General features: G+C 35.6%; 3 protein-coding genes across 4 annotated transcripts; all 3 read right to left on the bottom strand.

The window, feature by feature from the left end:
- Positions 1-24: 24 nt before the first annotated feature.
- On the bottom strand, positions 25-12,915 carry LOC114395806 (chromatin modification-related protein EAF1 B-like). 2 transcript variants are annotated; one of them, XM_028357661.1, is made up of 3 exons: positions 12,189-12,915; positions 11,724-11,843; positions 25-161 (listed from the first exon to the last, which is right to left on the bottom strand). In XM_028357661.1, the coding sequence occupies exons 1-3, from the start codon at positions 12,276-12,278 to the stop codon at positions 66-68; spliced, it is 306 nt and encodes a 101-aa protein (XP_028213462.1). In that variant the 5' UTR covers positions 12,279-12,915; the 3' UTR covers positions 25-65. The 2 variants fall into 2 exon arrangements, with proteins under 2 accessions (XP_028213462.1, XP_028213463.1); XM_028357662.1 differs by having other exon boundaries at positions 11,724-11,840; positions 12,189-12,323.
- A 335-nt stretch (positions 12,916-13,250) lies between these two features.
- On the bottom strand, positions 13,251-14,520 carry LOC114394720 (chromatin modification-related protein EAF1 B-like). The gene is made up of 4 exons (XM_028356389.1): positions 14,190-14,520; positions 13,893-14,089; positions 13,739-13,792; positions 13,251-13,629 (listed from the first exon to the last, which is right to left on the bottom strand). The coding sequence occupies exons 2-4, from the start codon at positions 13,974-13,976 to the stop codon at positions 13,519-13,521; spliced, it is 249 nt and encodes an 82-aa protein (XP_028212190.1). The 5' UTR covers positions 13,977-14,089; positions 14,190-14,520; the 3' UTR covers positions 13,251-13,518.
- A 1,670-nt stretch (positions 14,521-16,190) lies between these two features.
- LOC114397194 (F-box/kelch-repeat protein At3g23880-like) lies at positions 16,191-16,746 on the bottom strand. The gene is made up of 2 exons (XM_028359300.1): positions 16,342-16,746; positions 16,191-16,268 (listed from the first exon to the last, which is right to left on the bottom strand). Exons 1-2 carry the CDS (start codon positions 16,744-16,746, stop codon positions 16,191-16,193), a joined length of 483 nt encoding a protein of 160 aa, XP_028215101.1.
- Positions 16,747-21,416: the final 4,670 nt, after the last annotated feature.

The raw sequence follows: 21,416 nt of genomic DNA, 5'->3' as shown, positions 1-21,416 counted from the left end.
AAAACTTCAATGCTAACCACCACCACCACCACCCAACAAAAAAATCAAATCAAATCAAATAGAACTTATGTCAAAACATTTCCATTCAAGTTGTTCGGGCAGATTTGGGAAAGAGCAATCCCGTGTGAATTATGGACAGGTACTAATGGTTGGTTATCATTCTGCATTTAAACAAAAGAATTTCAAATCAGCTGTTATTAAAAGGTTTTAAAATTGTTACAGCTACCACCCTGCTCATAGATATGTTGAAATATAAACTTGATTTGGGCCTAAATTAATTATTTGGTTCCTTGGACTTAGTTATTTTGGACTTAAGTAATTATGGGTTATGTTTCTAGAGAATTCTTGTAGTGTTTGGAGTGTCTAGATATTTCTTATAGTTGTAATATTCTCTAGAATACTCTTTGGATCTCTAGAGTTGAGAACTCTCTAGAATTAGTGTGTCTAGAGTTCTCCTTAGAGTAGTATAAATAGAGATGTAATCTTACACATTTGTATCAAGCAAAAATACAAAGTTCTCTCCTCCATAAAGAATTCTCCTTCCTATCAAGTTTCTATTCAAAGTCTCCAATATTCCTAAACACTTTTCCTAAACATAAAAAGCCTTATTTCCAACAAAGTGGTATCAGAGCTTCAAGATCCTCAAAAGATGGCGAATGGAGGTTTTCCTTTCCAAATGCTGATGCTCACAAAGAACAACTATGATAATTGGAGTATCAAGATGAAGGCGCTACTAGGAGCTCAAGATGTGTGGGATATCGTAGAGAATGGCTTCGAGGAGCAAGATGAAGCCTCGCTAAGCCAAGGTGTAAAGGAGACGTTGAAGGAGTCAAGAAAGAGAGACAAGAAAGCTCTTTTTCTCATTTATCAATCGGTGGATGAAGATACATTTAAGATATCCAACGCAACGACGGCCAAAGAAGCATGGGATAAGCTTCAAACTTGCAACAAAGGAGTTAAGCAGGTAAAAAAGATTCGTCTTCAAACTCTTAGAGGTGACTTTGAGCGTTTGTTTATGGAGGAGTCCGAGTCAATTTCTGATTATTTTTCTCGAGTATTAGCCGTAGTCAATCAACTTAAAAGAAATGGTGAAGATGTTGATGAGGTGAAGGTCATGGAAAAAATACTTCGAACTTTAAATCCAAGTTTTGACTTCATTGTTACCAACATTGAAGAAAACAAGGATTTAAAGACCATGACTATTGAGCAACTCATGGGTTCCTTACAAGCATACGAAGAAAAACAAAGGAGAAAAATTAAACAAAAGGAGGCTACGGAGCAACTACTACAACTCAACGTAAAGGAAGCAAACTATGCAAATTACAAGAGCCAAAGAGAACGAGGTCGCGACCAAGATCGTGGACGTGGACGAGGACATGGAGGAGAAGGAAGAGGTGGTTACAACAACCACTCCAACAAATTCAACAATGGAGAAAGAAGTTGGAATCCACAAGTAACAAGAGGTCGTGGAAGAGGAAATTCATGGTCGAGGTATGACAAATCACAAATCAAGTGCTTCAATTGCAACAAGATTGGTCACTATGCATCCGAGTGTAGATTCTCGAAGAAGGTTGAAGAGAAAGCTAACTTTGTAGAAGAAAAAGGCGGAGAAGAAGAAACTTTGCTACTCGCGTGCCAAAACAAATTTGAAGAGAAAAGAAACAAGTGGTACCTCGACACCGGCGCAAGCAACCACATGTGCGGCGATAAAAGCATGTTCGTGGAGATCAATGAAGCGGCAACTGACGATGTCTCATTTGGAGACGACTCAAAGATACCAGTCAAAGGCAAAGGTAAAATTCTCATACGTTTGAAGAATGAGAGTCATCAATTCATATCCAATGTCTACTATGTGCCTAACATGAAGAATAATATTTTGAGCTTGAGACAATTATTAGAGAAAGGCTATGACATCCATTTGAAAGAACATAGTCTTTTCTTAAGAGATTGTAGACATAACTTGATTGCTAAGGTGCCTATGTCAAAGAATAGAATGTTCCTCTTGAACATTCAAAATGATGTGGCAAAGTGTCTCAAGGCTTGCTATACCGACTCTTCGTGGCTATGGCATCTACGATTCGGGCACCTCAACTTCGACGGTCTAGAACGTTTAGCGAAGAAGGAGATGGTGAGAGGCTTGCCTAGCATCAACCACCCAGACCAACTTTGCGAAGGATGTCTAATTGGGAAGCAATTTCGTAAAATTTTTCCAAAGGAATCAACAACAAAAGCAACAAAGCCGCTAGAGCTCATACACACCGATGTCTGTGGACCAATCAAACCCAATTCATTTGGTAAGAATAAGTACTTTCTCCTCTTTATTGATGATTATTCCAGAAAAACCTGGGTTTATTTCTTGAAGGAGAAATCAGATGTGTTTGAAAACTTTAAGAAGTTCAAAGCCCTCGTGGAGAAAGAAAGTGGTCTTTCCATCAAGGCCATGAGATCTGATCAAGGAGGAGAGTTCACTTCAAATAAGTTCAACAAATATTGTGAAGACCATGGAATCCGTCGCCCACTGACAGTGCCAAGATCGCCACAACAAAATGGAGTAGCAGAGAGAAAGAACCGGACCATACTTAACATGGTGCGAAGCATGCTCAAGAGCAAGAAGATGCTGAAGGAGTTTTGGGCTGAAGCAGTGGCATGTGCAGTTTACCTAACAAATCGTTCTCCAACAAGAAGCGTGCATGAGAAGACACCACAAGAAGCATGGAGTGGAAGGAAGCCCGGGATCTCTCACCTCAAAGTGTTTGGAAGCATTGCCTATACCCATGTTCCAGACGAAAAGAGGACAAAGCTCGATGATAAAAGGGAGAAGTACGTGTTTGTGGGTTACGACTCAAGATCCAAGGGGTACAAGCTCTATAATCCAAATAGTAGAAGGATCGTCATAAGTCGCGATGTGGAGTTCGACGAAGAAGGTGTTGGGATTGGAGTGTTCAAGAAGATAAGTATGATTTTCTTCCTTATTTTGAAGAAGATGATGAAATTGAACAACCAATCATAGAGGAACATATTACACCACCTGCCTCACCGACACCAAGGCTGGATGAAACAAGTTCAAGTGAGAGGACACCGCGACTAAGGAGCATTGAAGAGATTTATGAGATAACCACAAACCTAAACAACATTAACCTCTTTTGTCTTTTTGGTGATTGTGAGCCTCTAAGCTATCAAGAAGCGGCGGAAAACATAAAGTGGAAAGACGCCATGGACGAAGAAATCAAGTCAATCACGAAGAATGATACGTGGGAACTTACTACACTTCCACGAGGACACAAAGCAATTGGAGTAAGATGGGTGTACAAGGCAAAGAAGAATGCTAAAGGAGAAGTGGAGAGATACAAAGCAAGATTGGTGGCTAAAGGCTATAGTCAAAGACAAGGAATTGACTATGATGAGGTATTTGCTCCTGTTGCTCATCTTGAAACTATTAGACTGATCATTTCTTTGGCAGCCCAAAATAAATGGAAGATCTATCAAATGGATGTGAAGTCAGCCTTCTTGAATGGTATTCTCGAAGAAGAAGTCTATATTGAGCAACCACTGGGCTATGAAGTAAAAGGGCAAGAAGAAAAAGTCTTGAAGTTGAAGAATGCGTTGTACGGTCTCAAGCAAGTACCGAGAGCTTGGAATGTTCGAATCGACAAGTACTTTCAAGACAAGAACTTCATCAAGTGTCCATATAAGCATGCACTCTATATGAAAGCACAAAGTGGAGATATTTTGATTGTGTGTTTGTATGTAGATGACTTGATCTTTACAGGGAACAATCCAAGCATGTTCGAAGAGTTCAAGAAAGATATGTCAAATGAATTTGAGATGACGGATATGGGGCTCATGGCATATTATCTCGGCATCGAAGTAAAACAAGAAGACAAAGGAATTTTCATCACCCAAGAAGGCTATGCCAAAGAAGTCCTTAAGAAGTTCAAGATGGATGACGCTAATCCAGTTGGCACCCCGTTGGAATGTGGCAGCAAGTTGAGCAAGCATGAAAAAGGAGAGAATGTGGATCCAACTCTTTACAAAAGTTTGATTGGAAGTTTACGTTACTTGACATGTACAAGGCCGGATATTCTCTATGCTGTAGGAGTAGTAAGTCGCTACATGGAAGCTCCAACCACAACTCACTTCAAGGCGGCAAAGAGAATCCTTCGATACATCAAAGGTACAACAAACTTTGGCTTGCACTATTACTCTTCTAACAATTATAACATTGTTGGCTATAGTGATAGCGATTGGAGTGGAGACTTGGATGATAGAAAGAGCACTACTGGTTTTGTGTTCTTTATGGGAGATACTGCTTTCACTTGGATGTCAAAGAAGCAACCAATAGTCACACTATCAACTTGTGAAGCCGAGTATGTCGCTGCCACATCATGCATTTGTCATGCAATTTGGCTAAGGAACTTGTTGAAAGAGTTAAAAATGCCACAAGAAGAACCTATGGAAATATGTGTTGACAATAAATCAGCACTCGCTTTGGCAAAGAATCCAGTCTTTCATGAAAGAAGTAAGCACATCGACACCCGTTACCACTTCATAAGAGAATGCATTGAGAAGCAGGAGGTAAAGTTGAAGTATGTGATGTCTCAAGATCAAGCTGCCGACATTTTCACACAGCCACTCTAGTTGGAAACTTTCGTGAAGAGTATGCTTGGAGTCACAAATCAAGTTTAAGGGGGGATGTTGAAATATAAACTTGATTTGGGCCTAAATTAATTATTTGGTTCCTTGGACTTAGTTATTTTGGACTTAAGTAATTATGGGTTATGTTTCTAGAGAATTCTTGTAGTGTTTGGAGTGTCTAGATATTTCTTATAGTTGTAATATTCTCTAGAATACTCTTTGGATCTCTAGAGTTGAGAACTCTCTAGAATTAGTGTGTCTAGAGTTCTCCTTAGAGTAGTATAAATAGAGATGTAATCTTACACATTTGTATCAAGCAAAAATACAAAGTTCTCTCCTCCATAAAGAATTCTCCTTCCTATCAAGTTTCTATTCAAAGTTTCCAATATTCCTAAACACTTTTCCTAAACATAAAAAGCCTTATTTCCAACAAGATACACATCAATAATATTCTTCAAAAATAATTAAACCAACCAGCAGTGTATGTCCCATATCGGTAAGATATTACCATACAAAATCAGCAGGAAAAGTGCCAATAGGATATAAAAAAGTTATGCTTTTTGCTGCATAATCACATTAAAATCAGAATTAAAAAAATGACAAAAATTATGATTAAATGTCCGACTTCTTCAGAGGTAACTGCACTCTAGAAATCAACCAGGAAATAAACCAATAGATACAGAAAAGTCCAATTCTAAAAAGGTTACCATTAGGACCGTAGGAAGGGGGAGTTAATTAAGGATAATTAGAATATTAGTTTTAGAGTTAGTTAGTGACAAAAAAATAGGAAGACTTAAGGTAAGGAAATTCATTCAGATCTGCCCGTTACCATTCGTAAATTGAACATTTGTTTGCTGTGAAAGGAAAAATCCTTCCTGAGGGGGAAACCTTTAGAGGACTTTGTTCTGTTCTTTTCCCATCAATCAAGAAATATGTTGGAGATATACTTTTGTAACTGCATAATATTTTATTTTTCAATTTTTAAAATAAGATTTAGTATATAATTTGATTTCCTATATTTTAGGAATAAGTCAGTTTTAATGGATTAGCCTAGTCAATAAGTGGTTCCCCTTATCTTTAAGGAGCAAGTTAGTTTTAATATTCTGTTTTACTAATATCTTGTTATCTAATTAGTTTATCTTTTACTATTTATTGTATCGCTGCTGAGAACAATTTGAATTAGAATAGAATAATTCTATTTCCTCTGCATACGTATTGTCTCTCTTCTCTCCTCTGTTTTTTATAATTTCCTCCTCAAAACCAACAATTGGTATCAAGAGCCTTATTCTTACGGGATCCTGTACCATGGAAGGTGAAGCAAGTTTTACCCACATAACTCTTCCAATCTTTGATGGAGAGAATTATGATCTTTAGGAAGTGAAAATGCAATCCTACATGGAGTCTTTGGATTTGTGGGATGCTGTGAAAGAGGATTATGAAATATATCCGCTGCCTGAAAATCCCACCATGGCCCAAATTAAAAATCACAAGGAAAGAAAGATGAAGAAGGCAAAGGCGAGGTCATGTTTGTTCACTGGTGTTTCACAAATGATATTCATCAGAATCATGACTCTTAAATCACCCAAAGCAATTTGGGATTATCTGAAAGAGGAATACGCTGGAGATGATAGAATACAAAGCATGCAAGTGCTGAATTTAAGGAGGGAATTTGAGCTTCAAAGGATGCAAGAGTCAGAGACAATCAAAGAATACTCAAACAAATTATTGGGTATTGCTAACAAGATAAAGTTGTTGGGAAGTGATTTTGCTTATTCGAGAATTGTAGAGAAAATTTTGGTAACGGTGCCGGAGAGGTATGAAGCATCTATAGCTTCATTGGAGAACACAAAGGATCTGTCAAAAATCACATTGGCAGAAGTGCTACATGCCCTGCAAGCTCAAGAGCAGTGAAGGTTGATGAGGCAAGATCGTGTTGTCGAAGGTACTTTGTAACATCTCAATTTTTGTAATCTAGATTAAAAAGGATTGTTATTTATAAATAAATAAAGTTTTAGAAAAATGATGAGATTTTATAAATAAATAAATAAGAAGATATAATTATTAATTAAAATAATGATTTGAGAGAAAATAAAAAGGGTATTTCATTTATTTGTTTGATAGAAAATAAAATAGAGTTTGTTTTTATAAAATAAATAAATATAGAGCAAATAATAGGCTGAGTACCCTAGGTATAAATAGTTATGTTAAGTCAGATGCCTCTTTTTGGCCTCATTTTCGTTTTTCCCATTCTCCTCTCAAAACCATTTCTTTTTCTCGTATCCCACCAAACTTGTCTTAGAAAAACGACGATCTCGGGCTCATTCACCGTTGGATCATTGTGAAATTTGAACACCACGTTCGCAACCCAATTACGAGCACTCTCACCGTTGGGAATTTCGATATTATGACTGAGCTTAGAGGAAAACCCTTCGCATTGTAGCCTTTTATTTTCCTGCAGAAACCCAAAACTGTCTCAGTAAAACTACGATCCCGAATTCGTTAACCGTTGGATTTTCATGAAATTTGGATATGTTGTTCGAAATTCAATTGCGCACACTTCCACCATTGGGACTTTCGAGATAATATTCTTGGTGGGAGAAAAAGGAATTGCATGAAGACAGTACAAGTGGAGGTTTCAATCTCTTCTCCGTCTCTCTAATGTTTGGGAATTCTATCGGAGCAGTCAGAGGAATAACTGAAGGAATCTAAGGGAACCGCTAGAAATGTTACTATCGCTAGCTAAAGACACGTGAGTCCGCTCAGAGGTAAGGGATGAGTTTATCACAATTGGGGGTTAGAATGAACATGTGTAGGGATCTTTAGAGAACTAAATTTGGGTTTATTTTGGGATGTTTATTGAATTATAATTTTTCATAGGTAAAGTGTATATGATTCATGAGATGTGATAACATGTTAAATTGAGATTATACCATTGTGATTGGAATTAAGTGTATGTGATAAATTGAGTATGTATACGATTGAGATATATATGTGCATTGAGTTATGAACTATGAATTGTACAATCACACGATCATAAGTCCCTTCAAGGGCGACGAGTTAATGCTAAGTCCCTTTTAGGGCGACGAGTTGATGTTAAGTCCCTTTTAGGGCGACGAGTTGATGTTAAGTCCCTTTTAGGGCGACGAGTTAATGTTAAGTCCCTTTAAGGGCAACGAGTTAATGATAAGACCCTTAAAGGGCGACGAGTTAAAATTATTTTGAGAACAATTGAGGAGTCATGTGTTTTGTACAGTTCATAGATAGAGTCTGTGTGCTAAAATATTTTCTGGGTTGGACCTGAATCAGGAGGGAGAGGCCTTGACGGACTCTTCGGAGTGTAGGCCTTGGGGGTCACACGGTTTGAGTGCTCCTTTAAGTTTATGTTGATCCCATATGGTTGGAGAATTCTCGCAAAACACTGTGACCCTGACTGGTCTCCCTATGATATTACCTAGTGATAGTGACTTGACTTACTATTGTGTGGTTTGTCTTGTCATGTATTCCTAGGCGCCCGACGAGGTTTTTCACTGACATGGTACCACATTGCATATAAGCTTGAGTCTTAGCATAACTGTTGCATACGCTTGCTAATTGTTTATTATGAAATTGATGTGTTATTATGTCTTGATCGGAGTGTGTGATTCCTGTGTATTGTGATTGATGATTGAAAGGTGTGATTGATGGATGAAAAGTGTGATTGATGAATGGCAAAGTGATGAAATAATGTGAGATATGCTAAGTAAATTGTATTTGGCTACTATATGTTGTGTTGTTTCTCTCTAGTAGTTAGAAATGTGATAACTCACTCCCGGTTTGCTATTTGTGTTTGGATCCTGTGATGATATTGAACTTTGTGTTCGGGGGAGCAGATGAATAGGTGGATGACTATGAAGAACCTCATGCTAGAGGACACGGGAACACCACGCTCTGATAGGATGTGACATTAGGATATAGGTTCTATATTAATTGTATGAAACTTAGATGACCTACTTTGTGTCGAGATAACTTTATTATTTATTTGGACAAGTTTGAATATGATGTAGAAGAAAGTGAATGTGAACCTTTTACCCATTTGAAAAGCTTGTATTTAAAAATGTTTTAAAAATACTTTTAATTAATATTTGAATTTTTATTCCTTTATTAATATATATGTGAGGGGTAGAGGGTGTCACATGCTTTGCCTGCCAAACATCATGAAGTTGATGAAAGCAAAAAGGATTTTTTCAAGAAGAACCAACCAGCAAGCAGCGAAAATAGTGCAAACAACCAAAACAAAGGTAAGGATAAAAAGAAAAATTATCCACCTTGTCAACATTGTGGCAAAAAAGGTCATGAACCTTTCAGATGTTGGAGGAGACCAGATGCTAAATGTATTAAGTGCAACCAGATAGGGCATGAAGCGGTGATCTGCGCCAACAAAAATCACCATGATGAGGGAGCTCAGATTGCTAATCAAGAAGAAGAGGACCAACTGTTTGTGGCCACATGCTTCTTGAGTAGTGAATCAAGTGAAAGTTGGTTGATTGATAGTGGTTATACGAACCACATGACATATGATAAGACTTTATTCAAGGATTTGAAGCCAACTAATGTCTCAAAGGTCAGAATTGGGAATGGTGGCTATATTCCTGTAAAAGGAAAAGGAACTGTTGCAATTTCAACGTGTTCAGGTATCAAATTAATATCAGATGTTCTTTATGTACCTAACATTGACCAAAACTTGCTAAGCGTAGGTTAGTTGATTAAAAAGGGATTTAAAGTGTCCTTTGAACATCAAATGGCTTTATCTATGACAATTTTGGCCGGGAAGTTCTAAGGGTTAAAATGAAAGGTAAAAGCTTCTCATTTGATCCAGCAGAGGAGGAGCATACAACCTATTTCACTCAAGTCACACCCACGGAATTCAAGCACAAGAGACTTGATCATTGCCATCTTGAAAGAATGCTAAACATGAAAAAAAGGAAATATGCAAAAGAAAATTTGAAGAAGTTTCAAATGGAGGAATGCAAATCTGCTAGCACATTAATGAATCAAAAGGAGAAGTTCAGAAAAGAAGAAGGTGTTGATAACATTGATGAAGGATATTATGGGAGCTTGATTGGATGTCTAATGTATCTCACTACAACAAGGCCAAACATTCTATTTGATCAAAAGAACAAAACTGGAATTTTTATTGACAATCAAGTAGCCATTGCTATTGCAAACAATCTCGTGTGTCATGGGAAGACTAAACATTTCAACATCAAGTTCTATTATTTGATAAAGATGCAACAAAGTGGTGAAGTGAACTTAATTTATTGTAAGTCTAAAGATCAACTGGCTGACATGTTTACAAAGTCACTACCTATCAACAAACTTGAACTCAAAGAATTGGAGTTTACAGTTCCAAAAGCAAGGAGGAGTGTTGGAGATATACTTTTGTAACTGCATAATATTTTATTTTTCAGTTTTTAAAATAGGATTTAGTAAATAAGTTGATTTCCTATATTTTAGGAATAAGTCAGTTTTAATGGATTAGCCTAGTCAATAAGTGGTTCCTCTTATCTTTAAGGAGCAAGTTAGTTTTAATATTCTGTTTTGCTAATATCTTGTTATCTAATTAGTTTATCTTTTACTATTTATTGTATCATTGCTGAGAACAATTTGAATTAGAATAGAATAATTCTATTTCCTCTGCATACGTATTGTCTCTCTTCTCTCCTCTGTTTTTTATAATTTCCTCCTCAAAACCAACAAAATACAATCTTTTATATTCTTGCAAGGTTTCAGAGTTGAAACACAGGCTGCACAAGCTATTGAGGACTGAAGAAATGTTCTGGGAAGACTGGAGACTGGATTGGAGATGAAGGCTTGGCGATTCTTAGTTTTGGGAGGAAGGGTTAACGTAGAGAAGTTTTGGGAGGAAGGAAGGATTTAATGCAATAGAAATAAAAACTCAAAAGGAACTTGAGCCCAAGTTAAGGCACTTGAGTTTTAGTAGTAGTATGAATAAAACAAAAGCAAATCCGAATCCTTATATTATGTTTTAAAAAGGCACGTGAGCCCAACCTACTCAGTTTAACAAAACAGTGAGCCCAATTTCCATTTGACCCGCAAGCCCAAACCAAACATCTCCTTCATAACCCTAATTTGAAACTGCCTCCACGATTGTGGACGGAGAAACTTCTCCCCTTCGCAAGATCCGCAACACGCATGACAGCCAAGAGGAGCAAAGCATCCACGATTGCCTTTTTTGTGGCTTATGCAACACGACGCCATCGCAATTTTGTTTTCCCTGAAAACCGCAGCGTGATAGCTTTATAACATCATGATGCGCTCTATTTGAAAACACTGGTTGGAAAGCCACCTTAATTACAGTTATCCCCAACCTGCCTTAGTTGCAGCCTCTTTGGGGGTTGCCTTAACTGTAGCCCCAAGGGTGGTGCTTCAGTCTCGCATCAACTAGAGATATGGCTTAAATAGAGCTCATAAACCTTGGACAATCCTCACCTTACAAGTTGGTTTTGTGGGAGTTGAGTTAGGTCTTAAGCCAAAATTCCAAAAGTTAAGAATACTAGTTAGAGTAAGTGACAAATAAATACGACTGAATGAGAGGGAATTCATTCAGGTCTATCAACATTTGTAAGTTGACAACTAGTTTTTGGTGAAAAGAGAAATCGTGTGAAGGGGAAACCCTTGGAGGAGAGTTCTCTCTTCTTTGTTTTGTTCTTTAGTCTTAGAATGTGGGTTATGGGCCTAACTAAAAGTCATTGACTAAGGGTTGCCCCCCACTTATATATTTTATCTTGGTCTTATCTCTAGCCGATGTGGGACTTGGGTTTTTACCAATACACTCTCTCACGCACAATGTAATACAATCAGGCCATTGCAATACAAGCAGATCTAATCTTAAAATGGCATTCATACAACTACAAGCATCACTAAATTCAAGTTTCAACTGTATATAAATTAAGTTTGTCGGATATTTGAATTAACTAATCATCATATTTAACTAGTCATAAAAGTGATTGACATATAATAAATACCATTTTTAAATGTCACTACAATTGTATATTAGAATCCACCTAATATAAGATTTTGATTAAAACCTGATTCCTGTGGTAGCGTTGCTTCTGCCCAATCTTGATAATTTTATCAAAATGAGACTTCAGAGTATCCTCCTCCATTGGTCCTTGCAAACGTTGAAACAACTGTCGGGCACTACCCTGCTAAAGATACAAAAATGTAAAACCAATCAAACAATGAGGATCTACTAATATGTATGTGTGAACGCATAATAAAAATTAAGAAATAATAAGGTTTAATTAATCATTTGGTCTCTCTATAGTTACAAAAACTTTCCCTTTTAGTCCCAATGCTTCAAAGCATCCCCTTTTAGTCCCTACACATATCATTTTTAATCCCTGTTAGTCCAAACAAGACTTAAAGGGATTAAAATGATATGTGTAGGGAATAAAAAAGATTAAAAAATGTGTGTAGGGACAAAAAGGGAAAGTTTTTGTAACTATAGAGATCAAATGAGTAATTAAACCAAATAATAAAAGTATTCATGCCTTTGGAATTCCAGGTAGTGTAGACGGATAAGACTGAGAAGACCCTGAGTCTTCCGCGCTATCTGCACCATCCCCAGAAGTTCTATCCATTAAAATTTTGTGACGCTCCTTGCACTTTTTTGGTTTCCGAAAGATACACTGGAAATATTGCAAAATTGTATTCCTTCAATTACAGATCCATGAGAAAGATAGCTGAGAAATAAAGGAGAAAAGAAAGAACAGTTCTGTCATGATTGACTGAGTGGAAAATAGAAAAGGGAGAATACTCCTTCCAAGGATTTCCCCTTCTACAACTGCTCAGTTTCCCAATCAAGGTTTATCAATAGCAAATAACAGCCTATGGCGGTGAGCTAAAAATCCACAAATCCGCAATACACATATGGCAGATGGCATGATGGCCTATGGCTGAAGCATGGTAATTGAATCGGGATACAAATCAAGAATCGGAAGGCCAATTTTCCAAATCACAAATCTAAAAAAAACAGTATAATAATAAACTAAAATTCAAGTAAATATCATAAATCTAAAAAAAAAAAAACAATGTCATAACAATTATCAAAGTCTCAAAATCTCATCACATAAAGTCATTAACATAATTCTTAAAAACACCAAGGTTATCAATAGTGGATGACAGCTTATGGCTGTAAGCCAAAAATCTGCCATATACATATGGTGGACCTATGGCAGAAGCAATGGTGGACAAAAAAAAAATATAGACAAAAACTAAAAAAAAGCATAAATAAATTTAAAAAAAAAAACAGAAGAATCATATACTAAATTTCAAGAAAATATCATAACATTCATCAAAGACATAATGGTGATTAAAAAGGATAGTTATAAACTAACAATTAAATAACAGAATTAGAAAACAATTAAATATATCAGAATTTAAAAAAGGATACAAATAATAATAGTTTTATAAACACAATTAAAGAAGAATTAAAAATATAAAACCAAAATAATATTTATAATGAACAAAAATACAAAACTTTATAATTAAAACACATAATAGAACAGTAAAACAAGAGAAGCAAAGAAAAACCAGATTAAAAAAGAGTGAAATAAAGGAGACAAGTTTGTTGGAGACGGTCATCGCCACCAGAGATGATCACAGCTGCCAGTGATGGTTGTTGCAGGGTCACTGGAAGAGTACCTCAGTATTGTTGGGGTGCAGTGTTTAGTTTAGTAATTGGTCACAATTTTATATCTCGAGAATACAATACTTTTATAAGGGTTTTTCAAACATTTTGGGCTTTGGGTCTGGTCAGATCATGGTCCAAACTCAACCTTTCTTTTTTCCAAGGGTTTTTAAACGTTGTGGGCCTATGGGTCATGTCATACGGGTCAAGTCATACGACCTAAACCCTTCTCTAGTACTGTTGATAGCATCACTAACAAGCTCCCAGTTTGGACCCATATCATGCACCAGGACAACAAGAGCCTGCAACATTGGATAATAGATAACAACTTTATGCAAGTCACTAAGTTCAAATATTTACTCCAAAACATGACAAGAGTTAAGTTGAGATAACTATCGAACAACAAACAACCTGGTCTTCAAATAGTGACCAAGGACTTCCAGAACCAGGCTCTCCCACAGAAACCTACAAGAATTATTAAACCAAAAATGCAAATAAATAGATCAGTACGGTGACAATAGACACTTTGCTACCACACAACCATCTAAGTTCCCAGCAAAATTACCTTAAGTGCTTTGGCTTTCCTCCCCCTATCTCGTCCACCACTAATGATTCTAATAAATTTACTTGGACTGGACATGTTACTCATTTGCGAAGCAGCAGGGGAGGGAATAGAATTAGCTATTGGAGCAACATTGTCAAAATTATCAAGGGATTGTTTTGTTGGCTTCAGCTTCTTCACACTATGCTGGCCATACAAACCTTCAAAACACGACAGTTAAAAACATCAAGCATGAAAAAAATATAATACTGACTACAGAAAAGTTTTCTAAATATATTATCAGATAACAGGGCAGTTTACCGCTACTTCCATTAGGTTCAAAGTGATGACTATCCAATCTCTTCTTGGCATGATCCCTCTGTTAAATACATAAAAACACCATAGGATAAGCGCTGAAGAAAATATTGTGAACAACTAAGAAAAGGAAAAGCATAAAAGTAAAGTTCTCCAATGTCTACTTCAAAACAACATAAAACATTATAAGTTCAAAACTCCATATCCCATCTAAACATTATTGACTTCTATAGGTGTGTTTGTTTTCATGTTTCAAATGCTCAAACTGAGGTTTGACCCAAAGCAACAACACACAAGCTTTTCCATTGAGGTGTCTTGAAAGTTGTGCCATCTACAAACCAAACACACACTTTATCCCACAACTAAGCAACATTCAACTAGTTTTTACAGTAGAAAGAGTCTCTAAGGTTTTATTTGAATTGGTGGAAGGAAATGAAATGGAACAAATTGGAGAGAAACAAAACATAATAGAATAAAAGTTCTATTTCATTGTTTAGATATTTTATAATGGAATGGAAGAAAGTTCTTGATCAACTGTTTGGAAAGTGATCGGATGAAATAAGTGATAACTTTTTTTATTCCCATATTACCTTTACTTTAAAAATACCAATATTTTATTTATATTGAAAAGGAAAATAATTTTAACAAAATATCAAAATATAAAGAACTAAAGGTCATGGAGTCATGGACTAATAGTCTAATATTCATTTTTTATTTTAATTACCTGATTTTTGTGATTGAAATAATAGAGAAAAGACAACTACAGCATGGTGCAGGCAAGGTGAGAAGTGTAAAAAACGTAGCAGTAAAGAGCATAGAAGAAATGTGTTGCTGAAACAATTCATTCATTGATAATCAGAGGGTAAGAATAGAACCATAACTTCATAATTTATACAAAGTTAGACCTTTAGCTCCTCTCATCCCCCCAAATTGGGATAGGTTTCACTAGTTTCCATTATATTTAATCCTCATTTTATCAAATCCAAATAATGAAACATAATAACATTATATTCCTTCCCAACCTCTTCCACCAATCCAAACAGAGACTAAATCTAAAACAGCATAGGTATCATTACCCCCAATTTCAGTTTACCTCAATGAAATCACAATTCAGAATTGTTGGCAATTGCTCGGTCATCCCCATATTATATTAGAGAACAAGGAAGCTTTCAGTTTTCAACCAAGATTTACATCTATCAAATACTAATGAGGTTGTCCTCAAAATTATACACACACACACACAGACACTGAACTTTGAAATTGGCTAGTATTAATTTCCATTATAAATTACAAACAGGAAGGAGACAATGAATTAGAATGCTTATCAATTCTTTCCGCATTTAGTGCTGCATTTTCAGTTCTATATTAATTTCCTTCTTTCCATTCCTCTTCATATCAGATTTCAGAGGGGTAACAAAATTCATCATGATGGAAAGAAAAGTACAAGGAGATGAGGAATATGAAGGATAATTGATCCCCCTTAGCAAAAGAAAATGCAAAGTAAAGCAGCAGAAAAACATCAATGGAGCAAAGCTACCAAGTCCCTTTACAGACAGAGCAAAGAGTATTTGAAGAGGAATCTACATGATATAGATTAGATCTCACATAATTAAGTGACAAAGAATTAAACATCTGACAAAGCGTTCGAGATTATCATTATATAATTGAAAAGACAGAAATTAGATGATGCCAATTAAATAGGGTAATCAAGAACTCACATCTGTAGAATTTCAATAAGGTATGACCAAACTTTTGGTAAAAAGCTTGTGGTTGCGCCACAACAAAGTTTTGAAACTACCTGAGGGAGCGACAGAAACTTGAGACTTACCATCCCTCTGGTTATACAGAATTGTTTGGTATTCATCATCAGCATTTCTAGTGAATTTCAGCATGAAGAAGTCTCCATTGTTAGACATGCACAATGGTAAAATCATTAAGGACAAATATTAAGATGTAAATAACTAAAATTTATTAATTGAATCCAAGACTTGTCATCTCCAAACTTCCTCATCTGCCACAAGCAAAGATGGGTGTTGCTATCTTGCCAAACACACAACGAGTCTCTAAAAACTTCAATATTTGTATCTAAAAAGCAAAAATCGTCCAGAAGAAACAGTGATCTGCAAGTCTCCTTCTCCAGGTCAACAGAAATAATTACGATTTCAGAATGAATGGTTTCTTTTCCCTTAATAACAACCCAATTAATGGTTCCACTCAGATACACTCCACCAACTTCAGGTAAAGTCCAAAGAACAGGAAAACCTTTAAGGTTTCTCCAACTATTGTCACCCGCGCCAAAAACTTTCATCTCAGTCTTTTCAGATACATCAAGTGAGAGCATAGTCAACGCAATTGCTACAACCTTGTATTTGTCACTTGACGGATCATAGCCAAACCCAAACATTATTCTACGACCGATGCCCGGGGAAAAAGACAGCGTTGGCGATTCTCTGGATATCACCCTTGTCGCCTTGTTCCAGAAACAAACACGGTATCCTTCTGGTATTTCGCTAACCCCACAGTGCAACCCATTACATGAACCGACCAGATGGTAACCTGGCATGTTTGCGAAATTGAACAAGAACGTTTGAATTTGTAGGGAATGGAATAACGAACTTTCATCACACGATTCCATGTGAATTTCAGGGATGGATTCGAGGCAGACATTTGTTTATCAATTGAAGGTGTTCCAAATCGTCCTTCGCAGCAGATTTGCTAAGGTGCAATTTGATGAAATAGGGTTCTGACATCAAGGAGTTACATTCCTTGCGCACACACTTGAATTGGATCAAAGGTGTCACGGGAAGATGAGACAAGATTTCCTCGATGATTTCGTTACAGAGGAGTGACGACCATGGTTTCTTCTCTGGTCGCATGTTTCTGTGGCTTTCAGCGAAGCGCCTAAACACTCTGAATCCAAATTCTGTACCTATCAAGACATGCACCTTTGTGAACAGTGCATATATATATATATATGTCCCAATGTTTCTAGGGTTTAACCCTTCGATAAATGAATATATTTTATTTCAGAGATAAATTTTTTTAATCTTTTAATAATTGCTGTAATAAAATTGGAAATAAATCAAGCGAAAGATGCAGGAGCTAAAAACAATTTCTTAACAAATTTAGTGCAATAAATCCTGATTTAAATACACATAACATTTTTTGTCCATTTGGGTTAAGAAAGAGAAGAAAGATTAGATATGTTTCTCACAGTTTTTATCATCAGATTCTTCAACATATTTTAAAATTTTATGACATATATTTAAGAAAAAGAAAAAAGAAAAAATAGATATGTTTCTCCCAATCATAGTCCATTTTAATAACTACAAATAATTTTTTATAATTACTAAAAACTATTATTGGAGTATATAAGAATTTAAGAATATGCTATATTTTATAATTACTACGTAAAAATAGTTTGAAAATGGAATGAATAGAGTAAATGGGAAATAATGGAGTAATTGTGAGGAAATTTCACATTTTTTTTACTAAATTACATAAAAGTAAAATATATAACAATGATCAATGAATGAATAATTAAGTAAAAGTTTTACAATAAGAAGTTTTTCAGTAAAATAAAACTTTAAAAGGTTTTTAAACTATTATGACAATGAAGTTAAAAAAAAAAACTATTAACAAATAGATAAAAAAAAAAACTTCAATAAATCTTTAGTTAGGTGAGAAGAGACTGATTATAAGGAAAAAGTTTCGTTTTAAAATTATTATAATAATAATAAACAAGAAAGTGGATGCGTAATTATTTTATATAAATTAAATTATTTATATAAAAATAAATAAAACTTCAAAAGATAAATCTTTTGTAATAAAATCCTGCTTATCCTGGTAGCTATCTTTATTACCAAAATCAAATAAACAAAACCTGATAACAATTACTGCTGGTAATGCTGCATATTGCCTCTTCAAAACTTACAATTCTTTCGAATCTTTCGTTTGCAAATTTGAGGTCTAAATCACTTTGCTTCTTAGTTGTTTAACATTTTGACAACATTTCACAAATGAAAGTTAGAACAATAATGATTCAGCTGATGCTACATGGAGTTTTTAACTTGTATTTCACAGGGAATATTAATAGTCAATAATCTTGAAGTCAGAAAAATAATGATTTGATTCAACTCATGCTATATGTACTTTGATATAGTATTCTTTCAAAAATACCTGAAACCGGACATATCCACTCAAAAGCAGATCCCAGAAAAGAAAAAAAAAAATCAATCATGCAAACACATAGATAGGAATTCTAATTGTTAAAGGGGGAAGCACAAACTAAAAGTGAATTACAGCCTTGGGAAGACAACCCTCAGTGCATCTGCCTGCAACTGGGGGATCATGCAAAGCATCAAGAGGACTCAAAGAATTAGCTCCCAGTTTTGCTAACACGTCTGCGCACTGATTTCCCTCATGGAGAGTGTGCTGCACCTCCCACAAAGGCATCAACTTCTTGATAAGCCCAATCTCATTGCTATACATGTTATAACACAAAGGCATATTATTACTCAAATGAATGAGGGTGAGTCGAAAAATTGTGGTTGCAGTTGCGGTTGTATTATGGTGAGTCCCAGTAAATATTCAAACAACGCAACCATGGTTTTAAATTGCAGTTGCGGTCGTATTGTGGTGAGTCGAAAAATCATTGCATTGCATTGTGGTTGCAAACTGTAATTTAAACCTGTGCAAGCACAACAATGCTTAAATCTCAGCATATAAGATCTCTTGCCCTCCAACATGACCATATAAGCCCACAAGAAAGCTTCCATGGTGAACCCCACAAAGTCCTCCAAACCCTGCCCTAGGAGGGCTACCCATCATGCTACCATCTACCTTCAATGTCACCGCCCTTAAAGGAGGTCTCACCCAGCAAATCCATCTGCTTTGCTCATGCAAATTAACATGTTCCCCAACACACAACTTTTAGTATAATGCACAAGAGACTACACTTGCGCATGTCACTAAGTAGTTGTCCCCATCTCCTCCTCAAAATGCTTTTATTCCTAGCCCTCCAAATAACCCACAGCGTGATGGGAATTTGAATCCCATGAATCCACGTATGTTGTTGCACCCAGTCTGGCACTTGAGCATCAACCTTAGGCATAATCTATTTATCAACTCCCCTTGCCAAGTGCCAACCAAAGCGCAGCAGCTTTGAGACAGAGAAATTATAAGACAATGAACAAGTCTCTAATACAATACCCTCCACCTTTTAGTTTATATTTTAAATTTAATTTCCAAACCCCACTCATTGTGTTTTTTTTTTAATTAACTGCAGTTTCAAATACTATTATTTGAAGAATAATGATAATTGTATATTAAAAATTTCAACAATTATATAAAAAATATATTGTACTATTATGTTTTATATAATTAACAATTTTAATTGATTAATTGTCATACCATCTTTTTTACATATAATTCATGAATGTAATGAAATCTTCTATACAATATTTTATTATTATAGAAGACGTGTATTGTATATGGTATTAGCGAAAATTACATATTAATAAATTTTAAAACATTATAATACTTGTACACTACAAATAATTATAAATGATAAATGAAATAATAATTATTAATTAATACCTTTAGTTCTAATCATTTTATTTTATTTTTGCATCAAATATTGTTATTTAAAAAAAACTAAAATTTACTAATATAATGAATGAATAGATAATAACCAATAAAAAATGTACAAATCCAAATACTGAATAATGAGACCAATGAAAATCATTATCTTTTCTCCGATACCAGAAAAAGGAAAACCAGTTAATCCATCATATTTTTCATTGATATTTTTTTAATGAGAGATAAATCCAAGAAAAAGAACAAACAAGAAACAAAGACTGAATCTGAAGGATCAAGAACCCTATAGCATCCTTCAGCTGCACTAGAGATTCTATGTCAGGACAGGAGGAGGGTAGAAACTCAGCTTCAGTAGAAGTACCAAGCTTAGCCAAAAGATCTCTGCACACATATTTTCCTCTCCCAACGTGTGTTGGATACTGAAATTTCACGATCTGGCCATGATTTCTTTTTTCTATCGAAAAATATTAATTTGTTTATTAGTTTTTTTATCTTAATGGTAAAAAAAAAGGTCATGAGGATAATCATGATTGACCATGTTGGGGAGATTAAGAGGTGGCACCAGCTATTTAAAAAAAAAAAAACAAATCACCCTCTGGTATCTCTAAATTATTCCAATTACAACTGTGAATCCCATGATAAAGAGCCAGGATTTCAGCATGCAAGATATCTGTAGCACCACAACTACCATTGAAGCCAGCAATAAAACTTCCTTTCATGATCACGAATGATCCCGTCGAACCCAGCACAATGCTCCTTGCGTATCACGCTACCATCAATGTTTAATGCAAAAAGAGCCAACGGGGTTGCATAAAGATCAAGCCATATTTCATGACTTGTTCATGCAACCAGGGGAGTTATATTCGGCTTCATATTTCTCCAAACATCACGAGCATTTTGGTTTCCTCCGCAGCACTAATGCAACCCAAACACGTGCTAGAATCAGTAACCCGTCTTGTGATAGAGAATTGATGTAGCTAGTTGGAAGAGCAACATGGCATATCTGCCATTAAAAAAATGCATACAGCTAGCTGGAATTTTAGTCTTCCAAATTCAATCCAATATGACAGCTTTGGTGTCTTGCTATACGAACATCAAAGCCCCCATATTTCTTTGGTTGGGTAACATGCCCCCACTTAAGATGTGATTTTGGCACATTAATTTTTGTTGATGTGACACTTGAATTTTTTTTTAATACTATTCCAACAATGTGCATTCCATGGGTCAAGAGTGCTGCCAAAACTGAGTTTGCAACGGCGAGGAACCTTCATTTCCATCCAGCCAAGAGAGTCCACCTTCCTTGGAACATTTTGAATCCCAAACATTTTCCCAAATTGTTTGCGAAACCAATTTAAGTAATATCTGAAATATTCGTTCTGATGTCCCCAGACAATCTCCGGGAAGCAAAAGCTCTAGACTTCTCAACACTAATTTTCAATCCACGGGTTAAGGCAATCAGGTCCAAGGCAATCAGGTCCGATCAATCCTTGAAAAAGTAATTTAATAAAATTAATTAAATAAAGAAATCACATGTTGAATTCTTTTTGACTATCCCAAAGTCAATCAAAATCAGTTTTAACATAAAAATTAGATTAATTTTTTTTATAAACCACAAGTATATTTTTCATTATAATC

Source organism: Glycine soja, chromosome 18 (assembly GCF_004193775.1).
Source record: "Glycine soja cultivar W05 chromosome 18, ASM419377v2, whole genome shotgun sequence".
In the NCBI taxonomy this organism is placed as follows: domain Eukaryota; kingdom Viridiplantae; phylum Streptophyta; class Magnoliopsida; order Fabales; family Fabaceae; genus Glycine; species Glycine soja.
The sequence above is the reverse complement of the archived record's forward strand: the minus strand, read 5'-3'. Positions and strand labels throughout refer to the sequence as shown.